Genomic DNA, 25,914 nt, shown 5'->3' on the forward strand with positions numbered 1-25,914 from the left:
GGGGTGGCGATGATAGCAGCTTTTATATATTAGCCTAATATGCTTGGTAGATTAGATGATAGCAGCTTTTAGTCTCGTCTCTGCCTCTTGTTTCTTCTTCTCCAATCCTCCATCCTCCATCCTCAAAAAAACCTCTCCACAAAATAAACCCATTTTGCACCACATCATACAATCCAGCGGTCTGATTTACATCATCAGAATTCTCTCCAATCAAATCAGAGTTCGAATCTAATGATGTACGTTGGACTGTTTTTGTTTATTTGGATCATTATTGGGTTCAGTCACTTCGAACCATTAGCACTTGGAGAGACGACTCTTGTTCAAAGTGAAGGTAAGACAAGTTTTCCTTTTAAAAAAAAAAAAAAAAACACTTGTCAAATTATTTGTGATTAAAAATCTCCCTGAAAATTGCCAAACTTAACTTACCTTCATACGTTTGTGGGTACTTTCGGTATTTCTGAAATTTTCTCAGTATACCCTTCCCCTTTGATTCTTGGCAAGGCTTACTTTCGGTATTTCTGAAATTTTCTCAGTATACCCTTCCCCTTTGATTCTTAGCAAGGCTTCTTTATTGTGTCTGGAGTAATCAGGATTTTTATAGTCTTTTCGATTTTTATCTTTTATTTTGGTTTACTTTACAGTGGATACTCTAAAACAAATAGCGAAAACGTTGGGAAAGAAGTGGAACTTCTCCGTAGATCCATGCAGTAAACGAGAGGGATGGGTGTTGGAGAAGGATCGGGTAACAGAATCAGAGAGCAACGTTACTTGCAATTGCACGTTACGCTTCTGTCACGTGGTCCAAATGTACGTGAAGCCAATAATTTTTCTTCCAATCCAAGGTCGTATGCACCCACACCTCAACACATGCCACATAAGCCACAATCCAAAGGATTAAGGATTGATGCATGTGTTGAGGTGTGGGAAGAGAGTTTCAATCCCTCCGCACTGGGTGCATAAGGATCTGGACTCTCTCTCTCTTTCTTTCTTTCACACGAATGTCAATTTGGGATCTCATATAAGAAGAATAAGAGTCGTCCATCATAGAACTGTAGTCTCGGGATACACAAGAAAAAAATTTATGGTATTATGTGTCCCGAGGTAAATGGCCTACAGTTCTGTGATTTGGGGGGATGGGGACGTTAGGAAATCATTACACTACAAAGAATGAGTAGAGCATCACGTGAAAATTGAAAAATCGATAGAAAAATTGACGGGAAAGGCCACGAATTTTAGAAACTGAATTTTGACAGTTTAGGACCACCAAAATTCTTGATGTTCCCAGATTTGACGGTTTAAAATTGTCGAATTTCTTCCTTCCTTCATTAATTTAATAATTTCGACCGGTCAAAAATAAAAATTTGACAATGAAAAATTCGACTCCTTTGTTTATCAAATTTTATGAAATTTGATGACTCATAACAGTCAAATTTAGACTTTTTTCACATAGTGAAGTTCGGAGGCCCTAAAGAGACTCAAACATTGTGGCAAACAATTTTTTAATATGGATTATCTATACAAAATGACGGTCCATTTCAAAATTTCTAATCCCTATTTTGAAAAGATTTGGCACAATGTTTGACTTTCTTACGGTCTCTAAACGCTTCCCAAGAAGAATAATAAATCTTAAAAAGTAAATCTGTGAGTAGTGGCCAAGAGAAAAATTCTTTATTGCATGTCATTCAGGGTGCATGCGCCAAAAAAACACGTCATATTATCAGCACTCCACTAAGAATAATGATAAATTGATTAAAAAAGTCACTTCAAATTTACTCAATTGCTTAGAACCATATATATTTTGTTGTGTATCCCGATGAAAAAAAAAATCTATGGTTCTGTGTACATAGCACGTCAGTTGAGTGTTTTTTTAGTCAATTAATTACATAATATGCCAATAGACCAATCATACAACACCTTGCATGGATAGTTTTGTACATTCGGCCATTTAGGATTATATTAACACTAATGCTGGGGTGACATTAGATTTATTGTGATTCTTACATTTCTGACGTGGACGTGTGCACATAAGCATAGATGTTTTTTACTCGTATCTTGAGAAAGATATCTATAGTTGCATGGGCACCCCAAGTCAAAAATGTGAGAATCACAATAAATCCCAATGTCCCCCTAGCACAACTCTTATATTAATCTTGGATCAACTTTAGAGCAATTTTGTTTTTTTTTTCAAACCTTCTTTAAATTCTTTAAGTTTAAGAGCAATTTTATTGTCCAATGAGTATAAATTGAATGGATGAGATGGAAAGAGATTTACTAGAGATTCTCATGTGGAAATGATCACTAGAAAATCTTTCTGTCTTTTGTTGAGTGACTTAGACACGTACGCTCCAAGTTTTGATCAATATTGTAGATTTTAACTCTTGTGTTTTCGAATTGATGACATATAGCCTACTCTTGACTCAGTTTTTGTAGGAGAGACTAACCAAAATGAGTTAGAGTCCGACTAACCTTACTAAGTAAGGATTTCACTCTTAGTAAGGGTCCTTCGGCTCACCTTGTGACATAAAAAAAACCTAACCTGATACTTCAACGTTTTAGAGGACAAAATTCTATGAATTTGAAAAAGAAAATCTAAAAAATGTTATTTTTCAATGTTGAATTTCAAATTTAAGTTTGAGAATCATGGAACTTTGATAGCCATTCATTTTCAAAACCTTGGATCAAGTTCAAGAAAAAAAATTTTGATTTTTTTTTATTGGATTTGAGATTTTTGATGAAACTTAAGAGGGCTGTCGTGTTGGATTGCTGATGTGCTAATCCATTTTTTATTATTATTTAATTTTGGATAATCATATTTAGGATCAGTAATTTATTTTTATTTGTAAATTACTCATAAGGATATGAAATAGTTTAATCATATATTAATCAATGAGGTGGGTAGAAAAAAATTGTATGGACTTTTAATTTTCATTTTCTTTTTACATAGACCTCCGTTTATATTTCTTATTCCTTCTCAATCTTAACCACAAACAATGACTTAGATCTTATTATTCTAAGATTTTCTTTTCAAAGTTTGAGTTGCTGAAAAATTCGGAATTAGTATAATTATTAAGTGAGGAAATACATGTTAATCATTTCGTTTTCATTAAAAAATAATTATCTAAGAAGTACTTGTATTTTCGGTTCTAATTTCATACCAAAAAAATAAAAAAATCTGATACGACTTAGAACCAATTTTTTTCTCTAGGTTTCAATTCTGGCTTTATATGGAATCAAACTGAAACTTATCAACTTTAGTTTGTATTTCTCCCTCTCTTTTTCTAATTTCTACAAACCATTTAAATGAGAGGGTAAGGTAATTTTCCTAATTTTTTTCTTATTAATTTTTCGCATTCTCATCATGTACTGTTATTTTTTTTCTTAATTTGATTTCTTTCTTCTTTTTTTTTTTTTTTTTTTACGTTCTCAGAAATAATGATAGAAATAGGACATATTGATGCTGATTCTTACAACTACAATGCACCAAAAGCATGCTTGAGGAAAAACTAAAGAGAGATTTCTGGACATGGCTTTTTTAAATTATGTTTTCTTGTATTTGTTGAGCTTTGAGCAAACATATCTATTGCGTTTTTTGTTACAAAAACTTCCTTAGTTTATCAACTTTGTCACCAATAAACCTTAGATTGAGACCCACAATCTTTTAAAAATAACAAAATACCTTCTTTAAAGTAAGAGTCGTGATAATTTGACTATCGCATGTGGCACACTCATTGACTCTCCTGATGTGACATGTTCGAGGGATACACGGTTCACTTGGTATACACATTTTTATGGAGGAGTACAGTTTTGTATCTCGAGACGTACACATTTACGAATCCCAAATTTATCACATAGGAGAGTCGATTAAGTATGCCACGTGGGGTAGTCAGATTCTTAAATTAATACATGCTATATCCTCTCTCTCCTTTGGACATTGAAAACATGGGGATGATGTATAAGATATTTTCATAAAAGAATCGAGGGTACAAGTACTAAAAGGTGGCATGTGCAATCACATGAATTAGAAGGATTTATTTGTACTTTAAATATTAGTTAAGGGGGTTTTTGAAGATTTCATGGAAAAAGAGATTTTTGTATTTTTCAACTTAAATGTAAAGGTAAGGGTATTTATGAGATCCAAATTTTAGTGCTGGACCATTTCTACCCTGTCTTCTCTATCATAATAGTAAAGATTTAATCATTTACAATGATATGGGTCTTGTTATAAGGTTTGTTAAGCAGAAAAAAAAACTCTTCTTGCTAAATAATTTTTACAAGTGAATTTTAATTTTAAATTTAGAAGTTCAATAACCTTCCATTTTCAACACCTTGAATCGATATATAAATATATGGGAAATGTTCAACAACAAACATTTTGGCAAAACATTTTTCAAAACATAGGTTAGAGATTTTGGAATGGGCTGATTTTTGGTGAGGATGATCTCTATGGTGAGGAGATCATCATCACCAAAAATCAGCCCATTCCAAAACCTCTAACCCCATCAAAAATGGTTTACAAAAAATGGACGGTACACGATTTTTCAACTTGTAAACTAGGGATAGAAGTTTGGAATGGGCTGATTTTTAGTGAGGATGATCTCCTCACCGTAGAGATCATCGTCACCAAAAATCAGCCTATTCCAAGACTTCTAACCAATGTTTTGAAAAATATTTTGCCAAAATGTTTGTTGTTGAACGGGACCCTCTATATATATATATATATAATTACCTTCAAATACAAAGAATTTCAATTGTTGAAAATATATCAAATAACTATATTCAAATGGGCCCTTGGTGGACCATGATCAATTTAGGCTATAAATCAAAACTTGATAAATTTAATCCAAAAGTAAGATTGGGACTCTATGATCCTAAAAGATTCAGAGGCTCAAATTAGGGGAGCTTGGTAACAATAGATTCATAGATTATTTTAAAAAGAAAGCTAATCATGAAGGATTCAAAGGTTCATCTAAAATAGAGCTTGATCATGAAGATTCGCGGGCTCTTAGGTCAATGATGTTTTGAATTAGGCCCATAATCATAAAAAAAAATTTCATCTTCTTAATTAAAGAGGAGTTGATTGGGCTTTTGTAGATAGCATCTCATGTTCTCATCCTAATTTTCTGGAGATGACATTCTAATATTCTAAGAAGAAGTTAGGGAGACTTCAATATTAAAACAACTAAGGTCATGGAACACCCAAGTAGGCCCTGTTAATTTGTTTTTAAAAAACGAAAAAAATTCCTACATTTTATTTTGGGGGTGCAGAGTACTCAAAAATCAGGATCTACTAGGAAGGCTCCCACCAGAGCTGGCCGACCTTCCCTACCTCGAAGTTATGTAAGAGCTCTTCCATACTCCCCTGGTTCACTTTAGCTTTTCCTTGCATTATTTCTTAATTTACGCAAATTGGAAAAAAAAAAAAAAAAAAACTTGTTTACTGTTCTGTTATTAATCTTCTTCTCCTCACACTTGTTCACAGTGATCTCACTCGCACCTACCTTAATGGTAATGGTACATGTGAGGGGAAATTCTTGAGCACGGACACGTGGCTCGATCAGGGGCCAAGATTAATGATTTGAGGTCGTGGCTCGGTTTATTAATCCCGACGAATGCATGTATTCTAAGCTCGGAATTGTGCCATCAGCTCGTAGGCCGGTATGACAGGTCTGACAGATAAGCCTGCAATAGACAGCCAGTTCTAACCACCCACGTCATGTCAGATCAAATCTGACTTTCTCAGAAGCGATAGGGCAGTTGCAACAACTCCTGCAGCTGACATGTCAGAGAGTAGGCTAACTACCCCAGGTCACCTCAAGGGCTGGCACAGAAAACGATCAAGTTGAACGCCTATATAAGGGAGAAAACTACGAGTAAAAAAGGTTCGAATTCTTCTTCTCTAAGCACATTATACTGATCAATTTGGCTAACTTGATCGTCGGAGTGGGCTGTTCTGCAGGTCCCCCCGAGCTTAAAGAGAAGGAAAGTGTAGTGCCATTTCGTGCATCTACAGTACAATACCAAAAGAATGGGGTAAAATGAATTTGACAAGCATGTAAGCTTTCCCACTCTCTTACACCCTTCTCCAAATCCCCATGGATTTTTATTTATTTTTATTTTTTTTAAAGGTTAAATTAACAAAGAGTTATCACTGCAGCTCCATTTCAGGAAATGGGTTATCGGGTATGATCCCAAAAGAACTAGCAAAAATCTCCACTCTCAAAAAATTGTAATTTTTTTTTACTTCTTTTCATCTATATTTTATTACACCGAAGTGTTTTAAGAGTTTATTATAAGTGGAAATTCAAATTTTCAGGGAAGTGGATATGAACCAACTCTCTGGAATTCCTCCAGAGCTTGGAGATCTGGTCGGCATAGAGATTTTGTAAGATCTTTCAACCTTTTTATATTGTTTTTGTGATTTTTTATGAATATGGGTATTTGTTTAATGGGGATTTTACCAAAACATGCACTGAAAATTGAAAAATTACCAAAACGGCATACTTTTCATTTTTTTTTCAAAATCGGTAAATTTACCATTTTCCAAATTAAAACACTTTGTTAAAGTGGGAATAAAATTCACTATTTTATAAAACAGAACATTTTTTTAACTGTTTTATTGAAACTAAAACATGGAAAGTATTTACTATTTTATAGAATAGGAAAAATAATAATAATAATAATAATTTCAAAATTTTACTGTTTTGGTTAAAAAAATTAATTCCGAAAACGGTAATTTACAGTTTTAGGAATTAAAATAAATGTTGTGCCATTTTAGTAAATTTTCAATTTTACTATACCATTTTGTATTTCTCGCTCTGTTTAATTGGCAGTTTTTCGAAGAATTTTAGCATGTTTCAAATTACAATTGATTGATTGTTGGGGTTTTGTTATTGTAGAACACTTAGCTCCAACAATTTTACCGGGGAGTTGCCAAAGACACTTGAGAGGCTGACCAACTTAACGGACTTGTACGGTTTTTTTTTTTTTAATGAAAATTTTCTTTTGAGTATTCAAGTTCAATATTATCTATATTACTATTATACAGTCGGATAAGCGATAACAATTTCACTGGAAGGATACCCGATTTTATACAACATTGGAGAAAGCTTGTAAGGCTGTAAGAGTTTTAATCCATATTTTTGAGTACCATTTAGTGTTAAAAATCCCATATTTTGATTATATTCAATAACTTGTCGCGCATTTCATTGAATTACATTAATGGCAGAGAGATACAAGCAAGCGGTTTCCAAGGTCCCATACCTTCTAATATTTCTTTTTTGACAAGTTTAACTAACTTGTGAGTAAACCCTCCTTATTTCATAAATTCTTTTAATTTTGTGGTTTTTTGGTGATCTTGATTAAGCGATTCAAGGAGTAGTAAATACTTGGTGGAAATTCTATATGCAGGAGGATTAGTGACATAAATTTAACAGAGTTCCCACCGCTAAGTAGCATGACAAATTTGAAAACACTGTGAGTTGAATGCCTTCTATGCATCTCATGATTAGGAAGTGTTAACCATTTAAATTGACATATTGGGTTGCAGAGTATTGAGGAATTGTAGTATTACTGGAGGGATACCGCACTTTATTGCGATGATGGTAGACCTGAAAACCTTGTAAGTATGGGCAGTCTTTTCTTCTTCAAATAAGATTTTTAAAGAGTTGTTTATTAGATGTTGAGCTGCTTTGCCAAGGCCCAAGTTCCTGGTCTTGCAAAAACGACTAGTACACGAGAAGTTCGTTTCAGCACATTGTAAGGCATGAGATTTTATAACACAGCTGAATCATGGTTGATAGAATTTGTTATAGTGAAGTACTGGCCGATACAATTGATCTCTAGTGAGATTCCATTAAATAGAGACTACAACATCAACATGATTTGGTGTATCCCCATGCATCTTAATACAATGCAACAACACTACCCTAACTACTGATCTAATCTCAATTACCATCAAATATGATTTGGTCTATCTTTAAACACCTTAATATAGTGCAACATAAACTCATACTCTAATGGTGGTGAATCAAAGGAGAAGTCACTGTCTTCCTCTTATGATAAGAACTTTGAATCCACAAGAAAAGCAACAAAAATAATTTTCTAAAGGTAACTAGAGTTCTATTGATTATCTAAGTTATTCTAATCACATCCCTCATTATTGTTTAAATAGGCTTTCAAACTTTTAATTCGACTCCATTTCTACTGCAACTATACATATCTAAAATAATAAAACTTAAAATTGACCCAATAAACTTGCCAAATTGTAAAAATTCTAGTTCAACTAAAACGTCATTATTAACCTTGAAATACTTAATAATGATCTTCTAAAACAATTTCAGACCAAACCCAAAATATGCTAAAATGAAAATTACTAAAATAGAAAGTGTAACCAAAAAAGTCTATTTTGATTTCAAAAGTATTATTTTTTTTCCACGACCCTAAAATGTACCTAACGACACATGGTTGTTGTCCTTGTCGTAGTGCTGATAGTAGTCATTTTGATTTATGGTTGCAATATAATGTTTGTTTGAAGCTAAGGTGTGTGCTTAGAGCCCGTTTGGATTCACATAAAAAAGTAATTTTTTTAACTTTTGAAAGTTATAAAGTTATAAAACTTGTTTGGATTCATTTTAGAAAACTACTTTTAAAAAGTAAAAATCCCAACATTTTAAAAAACAAAAAGAAACTACTTTCAACTTTCTAAAAGTTATTTTCTCCAAAACTACTTTCTTCCTAGCTACTTTGTGTCCAAATGGACTCTAATGAGCCATCCTCTTTTGGTCATGTCATTCCATATGGTCTTTTGGAGCTTATCCTACATCATTTTCATAACTCATCCATATCACATTTAAACACTTAGTTTAAGATATTTGAAATGGGTTGGGATCGGTAGATTCATGAAAAATGAACTCATAAGTTCACACAAGCCTAGTCGTGTATATGTGAGATCCAACAATTCAACCGTTGGATCTCACAAATACATGATCGAGATTGTGTGTGAACATGTGAGTTTACTTTCATGAGTCTACGGATCCCAATCCATTTGAAATTGGGGGCACCTCATTTCCTCAACTCATATGAGCAAACAAATCAAGCATTTTATAATATATAAAAAATATTGACAAAATCTTAAATTGGATATCAATTCATTGGGTTCAGGGAATTAGGTGAATACATGGTAAATAAATAAATTATTTCAAAACAACCAAGTTGACTCCTTAAGAATGAAAGATTATAAAAAATCTATGATGTGTCATTCTAGCTCAAAATAAGATTTAGGAAGTAAGTAACAATGTTGTTAACATTTGGGATGCAACCTTTTCCTTATCTCTTTTGTGTTGTGTTTTTTGTAGAGACCTCAGCTTTAATAAGCTAGCAGGACACATTCCAGACAACGTTTTGAGCAAAAAGTCTTTGGAGTTTGTGTAAGTGATCTGATTATCATGAAAAATTTTAGTTATGGATATTGTAATGCTAGTAAGGTAGAAACAACTGGTCAACAAACTAAATTGTGAGAGAGTTTTGATTAGGTACTTGACTGGAAATCCTTTGAGTGGAACTGTGCAAAATTGGATGAATGATCGTAACTAGTAAGTTCTTCATGAAGGCTTAACGTTCATCTTACCATTGTAGTTGTGTAATAAACTCTATTTTAGTTAAGGAGAAGTCAACTGTGAAGCAAAGTCAATATTGCAAAATGCTAATAATATGTTTCTTTTCTTGGTGCTTTGTCTTCATCATACTTCAAGTGTTTTGTTTTATTTTTATTTTGTTGTTTTGGGGTGGGGATGTGTGTGTTTAGGTAGCATATTTTCTAATTTTTCTTGAAGTTAGAGTTTGATTAGGGAAGAAGGGAAAGAAAAGGAAAATGAGAGGAGCAAGAAGATTGGAAAAAATAGAAGAGAAAATTAGGTTTATGATGCAAGACGGAGAGGGAAGAAGAGGAAATAAGGAGGTAGGAAATCAGGTTTGAATTGGGTTAAACAACTTTAGGACTAGCATAAAGGTTTAGGATTTTAATTCAACTATTTTCTATTATGGTTAGGGGTTTAAGTTTATGGGGTAAAGAAAATGAGTAAGAGCTGAAGGAAAGGGATTTCAAGAAAAGATTTTACTGGCCATTGTAAAAGGTTTCGACAAATGCCAATTGGGTATGTAAAATACAAACTTTTGAAATTACGATATTTGGCAATATGATGTTATAATTAAGTTTAGGATTATGAAATAGGTTAGGTGATAGAATATAGGATAGATTTAGAGAAAGAAGAACCACTTAGCTAAGTGGTAAGCCGTTGTGGAGGTTGTTCCCAAGGTCTTACGTTCAAACCCCTTGAACCCCTTATACTAATATGCTAACTGTTAACCACTAACCCCACCAAGTAAAAAAAAAAAAAAAGAGGATAGATTTAGAGAAGAGCTTAATGATAAATGAGTTTATGGTTTAGGAAGGATTTGACGGGTAAGCTTGACAAGGTAGAGGATTCTTGATGGATTCAAAACATAGCAACAAAAGAAAAAATAATAAGATCAAAAACAAAGATTTACCTTGGAATCACCCCAATGATATCACCAAGTTGAAAGCTCAAACATTCAAATAAGAAAGAAAAAAAACAAAAACTTCGTATTTTTTTTATTAATTCAAAGACTCCTAAAAATCAATCACAATAGTCATATATGTAGGTTCTCATGTTAGACTTGATCCTAGCATGACTTGACATTGAAGTTTTTGCCCTTGAGATGCAAATCCCCTGTAAAGCTGATATCTCATCAGTATTTTGTTCATAATTTTATCAAAACTCATTGGAGTAGCAAAGTCTTCGACTCGTTGGATAGATAACTAAATAACCTTTCAAATGATCAAAAAGAACAAACCTAATACGACAAGTTTTGACCTCTCAAAATAATGTTTAAAGATAAGTCATGTGAATAATTAATTCTCAGACTTAAATTGAATTCCTAAAAAAAAAAAACTCTTGTATCTCTAAAATTCATCCAACCCAGTAATGGGCTACAAAATCTCATAAACGTTTTCTTGAAGTTGCTCTAGACTTCGCACCTTTTGAAGGGCCCATATGAGATTGAGACCTTCTCCTCATTGATTCTTCCCTTCTTAGACCTTGGAGCTCCTTCTGTTTCGGATACATGACCCCCTTTATGGTCAATCTATGCTTCAAGACTTTTAGAATATTTCATGCTCTTGATTGGATTCAAGGCCTTCAGAATCAGGATCCCTCTCAGCCAACGATTAATCCTATCTAATTCACTAAAAGATCAAGGATATGCATTGCAGTTTTAAGACAATCCCTAGTGTGTAACCATAGGCTCAATTTCGCTTTATAATTGTTAAGTAGCTATAGCCATATATCTCAAACGGTTCCCAATAGGTTTCCATTTGTATCATTTAGGCTCTTTCTGTAGTAAGAGTTGATATCCTTTTTATTCCTGATCAACCTTTTGGAGTTTATATCATTGTTTTTGTGATTCCTAACAACATTATAAATAGATAAAGAATTTCATCACTAAAACTGTTGATGATAGTTTAGCTTTTATGGATGCTGTATTAAAAAGGAAAATATTTACTATTTTGGTCAAGAAGATGAATTTTTTTTTCATATTGCAATGCTGGCATACAGTGATTTTTCGTACACCAACTACTCGGGGGGATCTGGTGACTGTCAGCTAAGTAAAGTGTACGAATAGTTTTGTTCAATTTTGGATTCTTTATATAGTCCTTACTTAATATGGTTCAATATTTTCTTTCTAATGATATATTTTTCACATTGTATTACTTTCATCAGAAATCTTTTTAAAAGCTCTTCACCAGGGAAAAACTCGTAAGTTGCTAGTATCTTCTCTCTTGGTTTTTTTTTTTTTTCAAAATTTGCATCATAAAGTTTGTACACAATCACCAATTTACTCCTTTCATTTATTTATTTAAAAAATGCATTCAATTTGATCTCTTAATACTAACATGCTCGTGACCTTTTATTGATCAAGAAGCGAAGTCACTCCATGCTTTAATCACTGTCAAAAGAGTAAGTCTGATTTTTTGGAATGAGGAAGTTTTTTTTCCCTCTCAAAATTTTCAAAAGCTTATCTTTCTTTGTATTAATCATCCCATTAAATTCAGTTTCTAATATAATCTAGAATTCCATTAACGCCTTTTTTTAACTTCATTTATTATTTCTATAGTACTAAGTAAAAAGATGTAATTGATAATTTTGTATTTCATCTTTTTTTATTCATCAACACTTGTCTAGCATTTCTTTCTATTAATCAACCACTTGTTTTTAAAAACATCGTAAGCAATGTCATATATGAGCATCACGTGCAATGTTGATAATTTAGGTCCGATCTGATTGGATCAATGAACCTTTGAACCAAATCTGATCCAATTAAGGTTTTACCCAACCCAAAACCGATCAAATCCAATCCAGCACCAGAAACATTATTTTATTATTTTAAGAAACTGGGTTTTAGGAAGAAATAGCTAGGGTTTGAGAATTGGAAAAGAGATGATGATTTAAGGTTTGTTACCTCATTTGTGCCCTCTTCAAAGAGCTTATTGATAACGTCATCCATTTTTTTCTTCTATCCTCCATGTATATGAGATTAGGGGTGTCAATGGGCGGGTTCGGGCCGGGCTTGGTTGAGTCCTAAGAGGCGGGCTCTACCTAGACTAGCCCTATACTATTGTCAGGCCTAAGTCAATTAGGCCCTAGTCCGGTCCTAATGGGCTTGGGCTTTATTCGGGTCGGATTCGGGCCGAATAAAATGACTAAAATTCAAAACATTAGTCAAAAAATTTAATGAAAAAAAATATTTTTCAAACATTTTTTTAGTGTGTGTGTTTAGAGATTATCTAACGGAATTTGAAATTAATGTCATATTAACCTATAAAGGTTATAGATGAAAATTAAATTGTAATTAGGCAATATATTTTACTTTTTCTGAAAGAACATTCATCTAATTAGATATATTACAAATAATTTTATAAGATTTATTAGCGGGCCGAGCCGGGTTGACACTATAAGGCCCTAGCCCTACCCGTATTTGATGGGCCAAAAAATACTAAACCCGGCCCTACCTTTGCGGGCTTAATATGAAGGCCTTAACCCTTGTTTTCTCAGGCGGGCTGGACCTAACGCGCTCAATTGACACCCCTATATGAGATCAGTACTTATCACCCTTCACTTCCCTTTCACAACTATAAAGAGGAGATGGCATCTCTTCTAACTTGGTTCTCACATGCAGAGAGAGAGAGAGAGAGAGATGTCGCCATGGAAGAAAACACTTTTTTATTTTTTATTTTAAGAGATGATGGATTTTATATGAAAAAAAAATTGATCGGATGAGATTAAGGTTGACCCATAACCAATCCAAAATTATATCAGATTTTTAAATATCAATCTGAATTCGATCCAAAAGCCCAAATTCTATATTCAAATCCGATTTTTTCATATCGGATCTGATGTCGGGTCATTGCCAGCCCTAAATCATATATACCCTAAAATTAAAGTGTAATGATTTTGTAACTAAAGCTGACTCAAAAATTCAATTGACGTGTACCTTGCAAGAACTGTAGTTTTTTTTTTTTGTTGAGATACATAACTGCACATGTCCCATAAAACATGTGCAGTTGTGTATCCCAAAGGAAAAAATATATACGTTTCTTGCACCTGCCATGTCAGTGAGTTTTTGAGTTACCCTGTCACTGTGAGATTGAGTTACAAAATGCGTCAAGACACTTCTGCATTTCTGGATTTTAATCATTTATTAGACATATTCTCGTTGTATCTGCTTTGTTTATTATATAAGAGATATCCACTGAGGATTAATACATTATTTCTGTTAATTGGTGACAGAGTTCTATTCATTCCATATAAATTGTGGAGGAGAAGAATTTGATGATGGAAAAATAAAATTTGAAAAAGATACAGACATGGCTGGTGCTTCAAACTTTTTCCTAAGTCGTTCTAATTGGGCATTTAGCAGCACTGGACACTTCTTGGATGATCAAGGTGCAACCTTTATAGGAGAAAATAAAACCATACTCTCGATGGAAAACAAACAGCTGTACATGAAAGCCCGCCTTTCGCCCCTCTCTCTAAGGTATTACGGGTTTTGTCTGGAAAATGGGAACTACACCGTGAATCTTCACTTTGCAGAGATAAAATTTACAGCTGACAATTATAGCAGCTTGGGAAGGCGCTTATTCGATGTTTACATTCAGGTAGTAGGTAGCTAATAATGAAATTACGTGGTGTTCATAATGAAATTAATATCAGCTGGTTTAATTTTAGATTAATTTATTGCAGGGTAAACTAGTACTGCAGGATTTCAATATCATGAAAGAAGCAGGTGGTGTTAATAAGGCAACCATACAAAATTTCACTGTACCTGTGAATGGTAGCATTCTAGAGATCCGCTTTCATTGGGCTGGGAAAGGAACAACTAGGATCCCTGATAGAACAAGCTTTGGTCCTCTTGTGTCAGCTATTTCTGTGAAATCTAGTCAGTTAGAATTTTTTATTTTATTTATTATTAAACTTCTTCATTGATGCCTATATCAAGCATTTTCTTATCATTGAATAAATTAAATAGATTTAAAAATTGCTTCTAATTGTTGAATTTGAGTTTTAATTTTTTGAGGGAAATTTTTTTTTTTTAAACCTAATCTACAACATGAACTCTACATCCTTGTGTCGTCCGATCATCTTCTTTGTCCTCTTCTCTCTCCACCTTAACCCTCTCTCTCCCCTCTATTTTCATCATGGAGTGACCAAAAATATTTGTCATAAATTTGTGGCATGTCAATATAATTTGCTTGGAAGAAAGCGTGAAAATTCTGAATAAGCATTTGAGGGTATTTTGGTAATAAAAGATTTTTTTAACGGCATTTTTAAAGAAAATCCAATTTCCAAAGTGTATTTAACAAGACCCAAAAACATGTAATACTTTTGCTATGCAAAAATATCATCATCAATATCAGAGCCTTATTCCAAAAATTTGGGATCGATTTAGTGAATCTTGTTCCTCCATTCAGTCTAAAGCCATGTCTTACGTTAATCCAAGTGTGTTGATATCCTCTAACTGCCTAAATAAATACACTTTATTTTTGTCTTCTTCTCACTCTTTATCTAAGCTTGGGATTGGCAAGGTAAAGGAAACGGTACCTAGGCATAGTTCTTGGTCTCCTAAAAAGCGTATTTTAGATGATCAATCTAAACTTTCCCTTAACGCTTAATATATATGTTAATTACCTTTAGATATGCCACCTTTTCTTTATTGGATTATATCTCTTGATATATTGTTGTTCCTATTTCTCTTACCAAAATTTCACTGTTGTCAAAATGGAATATACTAAAAAACTAAAATTCCTAGCCATAAATTTGACTGTGTTTGTAACAAAAAATTCTGAAAAATGATAATTCTAAATTAAAGATGTACACTTCATTCACTTATTTCCTAAATATGAAAATATTAAGAAGAAGCCAACAAATTTTGGTTTCGGTATATTTCAGTCAGCTTGGAAATTGAGATATTTTTTATAAACATTTTGACATGTGTGGAAACAAATACACTCATAGACCATCATAATACAGCAAACAACCATGGGGAGAGAGAAATAAAGATTAATAACGTTTCACTCTGCATTAGCATTGGTATCTGTGACCTTACAAGCAAAAACAACTATATTCTACATAGAAATGAGAATAAAATAATGTCATTTAAATGAACAATATAGTTCAACTGAAATATTCTTTCATGAAAAAATTATTTTAAGTAAATTTGATTACTTCAATTGAAATTTAATATTCATTGAACTATTTTGCAAAATGAACATTCTGAAATATGCGCAAAAGGAAAATGGTGTTTAAATTTTGTGTCGAGCCTTGTGAAAATATAAATATTCCGGTATATTTCATACAAATATTTCGAAGTCGAATATTTCTATGCATTTCTTAGTGTATCAATGGATGCATTTTTGTCTAATAATTGGGAATAAGTGCAGATTTCGATCCTCCTTCAAAGCTATCTGCAGCTGCTGTGGCTGGAATTGTTGTGGCTTCAGTTTCATGCGCTATTTTTGTGATTATTGGCATTCTTTGGTGGAAAGGATGCATTGGACGAAAGAGAACAATTGACGAAGGTGGGAAATCTTCCAAATGAATTGCTTAATCCTCCTCCTGAATGGGAAAAAAATAAGTCATGCTGGAGTGACCTCAAGATTGTATTCCATATTGCATATCTGGACGTGAAAGTGGATAGGAACCATAGATGCTTTTCACTTGTATCTCGATGAAAAGCATCTATGGTCCCCATACACTTTCACGTAAAGATGTGCAATGTGAGGTACAATCTTGAGGTCACTAAAGCATTATTCAAAAAATAATAATGACCCACTCAAAAAAAGTAAAAAAAAATGAAGAGGAAATTAAAAAAATGGGCATGAATGATTTGGTTTTTCTGTTCTAGAATAGGTATCTGCTGTACAGTCTTTTACTTAATTTACTTTGTACCTTTGCTTTGGATTTCTTAAAAATGAACGTATTTCTCTCTAAAAAGGTAAGAGTACTAAGTAAAAAAAAAATCATGAAAGTGACTGAACAACAGATACCCTTTTTTGGTAAAAATATAAATACCAAAGTGGGTATATGAACTTTTTGATAAGTATTTTAAAAATGTCTGCCTGGGCAGATAATTTAGAAAAATCTAGTCTCCCATTTTGGTAAAACAATAAAAAAGAAATAGGCAAGAATTTTTCTTCTTTCAAAGATCTATTTTGACTTCACCTTACACTTATTGATGTTCTACTTTTAATATTAATTCATATCTTTGGACAGCATGACAATGTATCACTATGTGAAGAATGAAACATAGAATGCCTGAAGTTCAGGATGCACATCTTTTCTAACATATCTTTCTGGACAGATCTGAGAGGTCTAGACCTACAAACTGGTTCCTTCACACTAAAGCAAATTAAAGCTGCCACAAACAACTTTGATATTCAAAACAAGATTGGCGAAGGGGGTTTTGGTTCAGTTTACAAGGTATTATATGCAGGAATTATTTTTCTTGAACCCGTCCCTGTTGATCTAAATATATGTATACAGCATCCCTATTATGGTTATATTATTGAAACTTTACATTCTTACTTAAATGCAGGGTCATCTATCAGATGGTACTATAATTGCAGTGAAACAGCTTTCTTCTAAATCAAAGCAAGGAAACCGTGAATTTGTTAATGAAATTGGAATGATTTCTGCTCTTCAACATCCCAATCTTGTAAGGCTTTATGGATGTTGTATTGAAGGAAGACAACTATTGCTAATATACGAATACATGGAAAATAACAGTCTAGCCCGTGCTTTGTTTGGTAACTGCAGCATCATTTGCTTTGCACTAATTTGTTCTGGCTAGTAGGATGGGTAATATTGTTTAGACTGATATCTTTAATTTTTGTTGATTTGATGATCTAAAGGTTCAGAAGAATATCAATTGAAATTGGATTGGCCGACCAGACACAAGATTTGTGTTGGTATCGCAAGAGGTCTAGCCTATCTCCATGAAGAATCAAGACTGAAGATTGTTCACAGAGACATCAAGGCTACTAATGTACTGCTTGATAAGGATCTTGAACCCAAGATATCTGACTTTGGTTTGGCCAAACTTGATGAAGAGGATAACACCCATATCAGCACTCGAATAGCTGGAACCCTGTGAGGCACCATGCTTATACTGCTCTTAATATACTCTGATCTCTAGTATATATATATATATGGGTCAGGTTCAAGGTCCATATACTAAACCAAACATTGTGCCAAACATTTTTCAATATATGGGTTAGAAGTTTCGGAATAGGCTGCTTTTTGGTGAGGAGGATCTCCTACAAAACTTCTAACCCCAGTTTACAAGTTGAAGAACCATGGACTGTCCTATTTTGGTAAACCACTTTTGATGGGGTTAAAAGTTTTTGAATTGGCTGATTTTTTGTGAGAATCATCTTCTCACCATAGAGATCATCCGCACAAAATTTCAGCTCATGAAGAAACTTCTAATCCATATAGGATAAAGCGTTGGCTGCCAAATGGGACCCATCTATATATATCCATTTCCTAAATCATGTTCTCTATTCAATTCTATCTAAAGGTGTCTCCTATTAATTGAAGTTTCTTCAAATCAATTTCACTGCCTCATTCCATCTCTTTTATCTTTATATTTTAAAACCTTCAACTTGAATGTTCCTTCGACCACAAATCTTTGGGATAAGGATTTTACGATGATGATGATCAACTTTAAAGATCCTTCTCACTGGGGATGTTATCAGTCTTTGTTGCACTTGCACCTAACCATACCATCTCAATGGTCTTTATCTTAGTTTGTCACCTATTAGGGCTACTCCTACATGTTCATGACTGCACTGATTTCTAGTGTTTACTTTTTTGTGAGGAGGATCTCTATGGTGAGATCACCCTCACAAAAAACCAGCCAGTTCTGAAACTTCTAACCCCTAGTTTATAAGTTGAAGAATCGTGGACTGCCAATTTTTACTGTTAGTTTGTAAACCACTTTTGATGGTGTTAAAAGTTTCGGAATGGGCTGATTTTTTGTGAGGGTGATCTTCTCACCAAAGAGATCAACCTCACAAAAAATCAGCCCATTCCGAAACTTTTAGCCCATATAGGACAAAACTGTGGCTCCCATTTTGGCAATGTTGTCCATATATATATATATGAGTAAACAGCTACGATGATTTGATTGGTAGAGGCACACATAGTACAACAATTATGACTAGGTATGAACTCATTCTCACCAATTGTAGTAAGTGATAATCTTAATTTTTTTTCAGTGGATATATGGCACCAGAGTATGCTTTGAGAGGTTACCTAACTGACAAAGCAGATGTCTACAGTTTCGGAGTTGTCGCCATGGAAATTGTCAGTGGGAGGAGCAATACAAGTCCTACGTCAAAAGAAGATGGCATTTATCTTCTCGATTGGGTAATTTAGATCTATAATCCTACTGTTTTATTATTTTTTTGCTTTTAGTTAATGAGCTTTACATGATTGGACTTGATTTCCTGATAAGGAACTCCTTTACCACCTTTTTCTTTTTTCCTGAAAAAAATTTTTGTTTTTTTTTCTTTTTTGGGAGGGCGTTTTAGGCATTGGTTCTCAAGGAGAAAGGAAATTTAATGGAGTTGGTGGATCCAAGGTTGGGAACTGAATTCAACAAGGAAGAGGTCCTGGGGATGATTAATGTGGCTTTCTTATGCACTAATGCATCTTCGATACTTAGGCCTACAATGTCTGCGGTGGTGAGCATGCTCGAAGGTAGAACAATTGTTCAAGAGTTTGTTCCTGATCTGAGTATGTCTAGGGATGAGTTGAAATTTGACGCCTTCAGAAACCATTTTCAACAATACCAAAATCAGAGCACGAATGAGAATCATATCCAGAGTGAGAGTGAAACCCATGTTATGTTAGATGGTCCATGGACTGGATCTTCCACGTCGGCCAAAGATCTCTACCCCTACAAACCAGATTCCAGTTATTGGAATAACCGAGAATAGAGCAGTGTGCACTATTTTGATTGTCTTGTTTATATGTATGCTTATACTGATTATGATGATTGTTGCTCAACATGAATGTAAGTTTAGGAAAACTAAGCTTTTATTTGAATAAAAGATAGTGTAATTGCATGTTTGAACATTTTGATCTCCCTATGGAGTTCACAATTACTCTAAAACATGTTTTATTTATTTAGTAAAAAAATTGAGTTTATTAGCCAAAATATCCTAAGGAATGTGTTTTATTTTTTTGCTTTTATTTTAGAGTTGTACTCAATTAAATGAATGGAATTATATGTAAGGAGCAACTCCAATTGTGTAAATTCCCCTTTATGTTACATTGAGGGTTGCATCTGATAACCGAGGACAAATCTATGGGATAAGGCTTTGTTGACGTTGTTGGTTTCAGGGCATTTGAGTAATGGATTTTGTGCTATACTAACCCCAATCTGGTTGAAAATTTTATCATGCCGAGTACTCAAATCCATAGTCACAAAATTCTCAGAACTAAAAATTCGTAAAATTCTCTGAATAAGACCTCAAAATATATGTTCATCACCATCCAAATCTAAAAAACGAGAATTTTTATGGGAGGGTATGGATTTTGGTAAGAAATTCAATAACATCATTTTATATTTGCTGAAATTTTCCTGATTCTTACTACGGAACTTTTATGAATTTATCCAAATTTAAGCCCCATTGAATAATCGCCAAATCCAAACTTTGTTAATATGCTCATATAAGAGCTTAGGAAGTGTAAAAAATGTAGAAGTGCTGGAAAAAGTGATTTTCCCATTAAAATGCAATTCAGATTATGCTTATTTTGGACTAACAATTTTCTCGTAAACCATGATTTTTGACATTTTACTACGTGGAATCAAACACTTGGAGTACGTTTTCCTTATTACGTATGTTCTCAACCACTTTAAAACAAAGAAGTTTTCGTCAGTTACGCGCAAACTTGGTCTTCCTCAAACCTCATCGTCTAAAATAGGCCATTCGATTATTTTGGGCTAAAACATACTCAACTTTGACGTCCTCATCAAAGGAAGTCAAAGATAGGTTCATTTTCAGTTATTTATCCTAGTAATGTATTGTTTTTGTGCAAAAATTGTAGAAACGTCAGGGTTTTATTTGATTGTAGAATATTTGAATCGTCAACAGTTAGGTTTTTGTAGGTTTATCCTCTTCAACATAGTGTTTAGATAGTTCATTTTCAGTTTTTATTATTATTTATTTATTTATTTTTATTGTAATTCATCAAATCAAGAAATAAGGACTGTTTTGATGATGATTATGTATACCCTGTAAAGTCGATAATTTAGGAAACATGTCGCCCAATCATGAGCGATCTGTTTTGGTGATTGTCGACCAATAAGTCGACAATTAACAAAATATGTCGTCCTATATAGGTCGACAATTAACGAAATATGTCACTCTTTTTAGGGTGCATTAAGTTCCAGATAATCATATATTTATTCTTGGTACTATTTGTTTTGCATTTTTTGTAAGATTTAAAAAATGAAGAAGTTCGCTCAAGGTGGTCCGGAAGACCCCTCAGTATTAGTGAGTTTTAAAACTCATATTACAAATGTTATTTGAATCTTCATCTCAGAAAAACATTTAAGTGTAGTGAAAGGGGGTACATTCTTTATGTACTGAGATGTTATTACCAATCATATACCTTTGACATATGATGAATATGAGCAGAGTCTAGAACATGAAATAAACACCCCAAACCAAGTACTTGAAGTAACAACTTCTCCACTTAACTAAAATTATTGAAGCCTACTTTAACACTAAAAAGAAAGACATCGATCAATGATCAAACACTAAAAAAAGGGCCACTTTTTCTTTTAATACTAAAAAACATTTCATTTGTTACCGTAATTCGTATTTTATGAAAAAAATGACATTCACTTTATCTTCTTCATACAATCTTTTGTAAATTACAATTTCCTTCCTCTTTCATTTTCAGATTTTTCAGAAGAGAGAACTTTCCTTTCTCACTTCAAAATCCACCAAATAGTTTTTGGAATCATGAAAAAGGATCAAATTATGAGAAACGACCAACATCTTGTTGATCTTGGCGAATCTAGTGTTCCATCCATGATCTATTGGGCATTTTCATCAAATTTTATCCCTCTCTCCTCTCTTTATTTCATTTCTATTAAAATCCTTTGTATAATTTTATCCTCATAATTATATAAATGGAAAATGGTAGCAAAAATCTAAAGGATTTTGCGAATTTTTTAGGGCATCGATCATAAAAAATTTGTAGTGCAGAATCTTGTTGAAAAGAATTTATGGTTCCTATATACTTTCACGTCAAGGGTGAGCGACGTGAGGTTCAATCTTGAGGTCACTTCATCATTATTCTTTTTTTCTTTAGTCATTGTGACAAAATCTTGTTTATTAGGAAATCCCTCCCTCCTTTCATTACCCTCATCTTAGGGTTCATTGGCACTCCCCAACTAGCCTCTTTCTTCGAGTAAACAACTGCTCGATTCCCTTTGTTGCCACCTCTTATTCCCAAATTGCACGGTCAAAATGGATGCCTATGTTGGTAATTAATTAGTTGAGATGGTAGGACACGACTGGGTTTGCTCTCCAGGTCATGACTTCAAGTCTTTATATGCCCTTCTACATAAAGTGACTATTTACCTACTGTAACACATGACAAGGTAAGATGGTGAGTGTGGCCCACAAAAAAAAATCAATAAGAAAGAAATCGATCAACCATCAAATCAGCTTTCCCATCTCTCTATCGAACCCACCACCTAAAGGGCTTTATAGCAACAGTTAAAAGGTGACGGTGCTAAATGTCGTCGCCATAGAACCAATTTCTTGTGGTGTTGCTTAGTATCTATTTTTATTTTCCAGTTTACAATGAACAAAAACAAAAAAAAAAAAAAAAAAACCTATGTTGAACTATTAAGACACCCTGAAAATGACAGATAACATTTTGTAAATTTCCGATGTTTCTTTTGTATGTTGGCTTGAAAATGACGGCATAGAGGCTTCAAACGATAAAAAAAAATTAAAACTACATTGAGGCTAGACATATTCGACGTGTAATAATCGTTGATCTTCCAGAAACAATTGTACTCAGCCACTATTCTCTCCAAGATATATCCTACATTGTATTGTCAACATTGTGAAAAAATAAAAAGAAAACTCAAAAATAGAACTTGAAAAAATCTTAGCACTCGATGTTTTTTTCATTCAAGAATACAAATTATCAAAGATTGAAGGTCCACAAGAAAAAATCCTCGAGATTGGACAGGCTCTATTTACAAAGCAGAATACCAATGTAAAAAAAACCAAGTTTCAAATTTATCTATAGTAGTCAAAGCTCGATGATTAGAATACGTCAAGTCTCGACATTAATTAATCACCAAGTTTTCGTAAGACATTTTTCAACTCACAAAACTTACAGAAACTTGAATTTCTACTAATTGTCGAGGCTCAATGTTATGTCGTCAAACTTGAAATCCTAAACCAACTTGTCTTATCTTTTGAGTATTAAATTTAAAAGTAATACTTATGGAATCTTTATGCTTAAAGTCCTGATTAAATAAAAGACATGCATAATCTTTAAAGAATTGGAATGACTGTTTTCCACGTGATACCTTTAGTCGGTGGGAATGGGTTGTCTTCAAATAATTTTGTCCTCGAAGATCTAATGACTTGCTTAGTAGTTTCTATGTGTGAATTTTTAAAAGAGTCGTGATAAAATGACTCCTCAGGTGGCATACTCAATCGACTTACTGACGTGGCAAATTCGGTAACCGTAGATCTGTATGTCTTGATACATATAAGTGCATTTCCCCATAAAAAGTGTATCTCAAGGGATCCATGTATCCCGAGGCAGAAAGATCTATGATTTCAAAACTTGTCCAAGTCAATTAGTCGATTGAGTATGTCACTTGGCGAGTTATATTATCAGCACTCTTTCTTAAATAAGCCGCCTTGCTTACTTTTCCATCAAGTTCTTTTGGACTGAATTTTTTTTTCATTTGACGTTAATAGGAGTTCTAAAAACTTATCTTAGTGAATATTTGAGATGCCCCCTCTCTTTTCAAAGTGATGATACACCCCTTGACTAAAGTAAAATTTTATCTTATCTTAGGGAATATTTGATCTATATGGAAGATTAAAATAAAATGACCAAAATAACCTCATGTTCAATCTCTAACAAAAAAATTATAATTTTCCCTTCAAAAACCATTCCCCTTCAAGCTCTTCAACTTGATGTTTTTAAATCAAATTGAGCATCAAAAATTGATTGGATCATGATTCAATCTTGTGGGATTCATTTATAGTTACTAAAAATAAATATGTAAACTATTTTCCTAATTAAATTAACTTTATTTTTAAGCTATTCTGCTTCATCTTCAATCTTTTCTTTTCTTTTTTTTTTATTCCAGAAAATCCTTTATTTTCTAGTTAAAAATCTATCTTTTGTTCTTAAAAAATACCTAACTCTTATGACGGGAAGTAGAGATGAGTGATCAGGAAAATAATGCCATGATTTATTTTATTTAATAATAATGATGAATGCATACGATCTTGGTACGTGACTGACGTGATAGGGTACATAATCACACATCTTTTTTTGTGTATCCCGATGAAAATGATTTATGATTTTATGCTCTTACCACGTCAGCCACGTACCCAATCTTCTATTTGTGGTATTATATGTGTGGATTTGATGTTGTGGCGGTCATGACATCATTAACACACACCAATCAAAAGTTAATCCATCTCAATCATATCCTGGTCTCATTTGGCTGGCAAGATGATGTTACGTATGTGATTTTGACTTGTATCACTGGGCCCGTCCAGCGTTTCGATTTTCCATTTAGTGGGTCCCATCGTCAAATAATACAATTGTTCATGCGTTGAACGATTACCAGGAGTGAATAGAATCATTAAAAATATTTTATGATCATACGTGGGACTGACTAGTTGCATACCACTAATTAGGGATGCAACTTGTTTTGATTCAAATCGAGAATCAAACCAAATCGATAATTTTGAAATAGTTTGATTCCATTTGAAATAAGTTGTGTTTGATTATGGGTAACGAAACTGGGGAATTGATCAATTTGATTTGATTCTCAAATCAAGTTTGTATAAAATCAAATTCCTATGTAATAAATAAGTATATGTGTATATAATTAATATTATTATGAATTATTTTAGGAGTTGAGATATTGATTAATGATTTTTTCTGAATAAACTAATGATTTTTTATAGATAGATTAGTGATTATTAAATGAAATTTTATGTTTATTTTATGTTTGTTTTTTCATTAAAAATATTATTTACAATTCATAGAATTTTGACAATCATCAGAACCGAATCGAATCAAACCGACTTTAGTTCGGTTTGGGTTGGTTCGGTTCCAATGGAATTTGGTTCGGTTATAGTTCTTATATAGTAGAACCAACCTATATCGGTTTGGTTTCAATTTGACTTCAAACCGAATCAAGTAGCACCCCAGACACTAATTGTTGGTTGCACACCAATCTTTAAAAAAATCAATTATTTCTGGTAACTCTTATTTTAACCTACTACTTGCACTTCAATACGTAATCTTTTAGGGTTTAACCTTCAATTTTACTTGGAGTTTTATATTATTTGCTCATCCTCTACTTTGCCTGTGTTTTGTGATTGATTTTGCACGTGTTCTTTCTGGCTTAAACTTAATTAAATGACTCATTTTTTTAATCTTGATTTATAAATGAACTTAAGAATCTTAAAGAAACATAACTTTGAAAACATGCTTCCGAAATGATAAAATATTTATCGCAAAAATTACTGAACCAACAATAATTTTTGTGGGCATAATTGAAGAAGAACAAATTTTTTTAAAAAAATAATACGATGGACAATTAACCCACAAGCTCAAAGTTTCTTTGCAATGTGTCAAACCAATTGAACTATGGTGTAAGCCCTATTCACTTCTATTTATCAAGCCAAAATGTAGTCTTGCATCCGAGTAATGGTCAGTTTGGATATTGTGATTAAGCTAATTAACCATGGTCCAGCTTCTGTCAATTTTCATAATTTTTTTTTTCTCATTCTCTATTAACTTTTCTTTCTTCCGTTGATCAAGAAAACCTTCGCATCTTATTCCACGACTTCTATATCTCTAGACATGAGAGATATTGTACTAGGAGGGATCATAATAGATTTGATTTAGTGGACCATTGGCTTCGACAAACTTCTAAGATAAGAACGATAAGAGAGTGGAGGATTTAATACATAGCAGTGAATATCAAGAATACGATGGACATTTTTTACAATATCAACCATTTCAATAATGAGATCAA

At 33.1% G+C, this 25,914-nt stretch overlaps 2 protein-coding genes across 2 annotated transcripts in view; both read left to right on the plus strand.

Annotated features, from left to right (window-relative positions):
* The first annotated feature begins 84 nt into the window (after window positions 1–84).
* On the plus strand, window positions 85–19,797 carry LOC147392350 (putative leucine-rich repeat receptor-like serine/threonine-protein kinase At3g14840). The gene is made up of 23 exons (XM_086459175.1): window positions 85–331; window positions 642–807; window positions 5,266–5,337; window positions 5,480–5,511; window positions 6,010–6,052; window positions 6,155–6,226; window positions 6,314–6,382; window positions 6,897–6,968; window positions 7,046–7,117; window positions 7,226–7,297; window positions 7,408–7,473; window positions 7,547–7,618; window positions 9,354–9,425; window positions 10,446–10,473; window positions 12,491–12,553; window positions 14,057–14,233; window positions 14,319–14,514; window positions 16,016–16,153; window positions 16,936–17,054; window positions 17,170–17,380; window positions 17,486–17,723; window positions 18,854–19,004; window positions 19,169–19,797. Exons 1-23 carry the CDS (start codon window positions 235–237, stop codon window positions 19,574–19,576), a joined length of 2,706 nt encoding a protein of 901 aa, XP_086315301.1. The 5' UTR covers window positions 85–234; the 3' UTR covers window positions 19,577–19,797.
* A 2,452-nt stretch (window positions 19,798–22,249) lies between these two features.
* The window catches only part of LOC147392351 (putative leucine-rich repeat receptor-like serine/threonine-protein kinase At3g14840), a 28,872-nt gene continuing 25,207 nt past the window's right edge, over window positions 22,250–25,914 (plus strand). Inside the window, exon 1 of the mRNA XM_086459176.1 lies at window positions 22,250–22,257. Within this exon, the coding sequence (XP_086315302.1) occupies window positions 22,250–22,257 (8 nt within the window). The remainder of the gene's footprint in view (window positions 22,258–25,914) is intronic.

This window comes from Akebia trifoliata, chromosome 11 (assembly GCF_017979445.1).
Source record: "Akebia trifoliata isolate Shusen 1 chromosome 11, ASM1797944v1, whole genome shotgun sequence".
In the NCBI taxonomy this organism is placed as follows: Eukaryota; Viridiplantae; Streptophyta; class Magnoliopsida; order Ranunculales; family Lardizabalaceae; genus Akebia; species Akebia trifoliata.

What these genes read in the sequence shown, in the direction of transcription:
- LOC147392350 (XM_086459175.1), top strand. Translation starts at nt 235, where the DNA reads ATGTACGTTGGACTGTTTTTGTTTATTTGGATCATTATTGGGTTCAGT. An exon ending in CTGGTCGGCATAGAGATTTT is followed by an intron (nt 6,383 to 6,896) that starts GTAAGATCTTTC and finishes TTGTTATTGTAG; the next exon opens with AACACTTAGCTCCAACAATT. An exon ending in AAAAAGTCTTTGGAGTTTGT is followed by an intron (nt 9,426 to 10,445) that starts GTAAGTGATCTG and finishes TTTATGGTTTAG; the next exon opens with GAAGGATTTGACGGGTAAGC.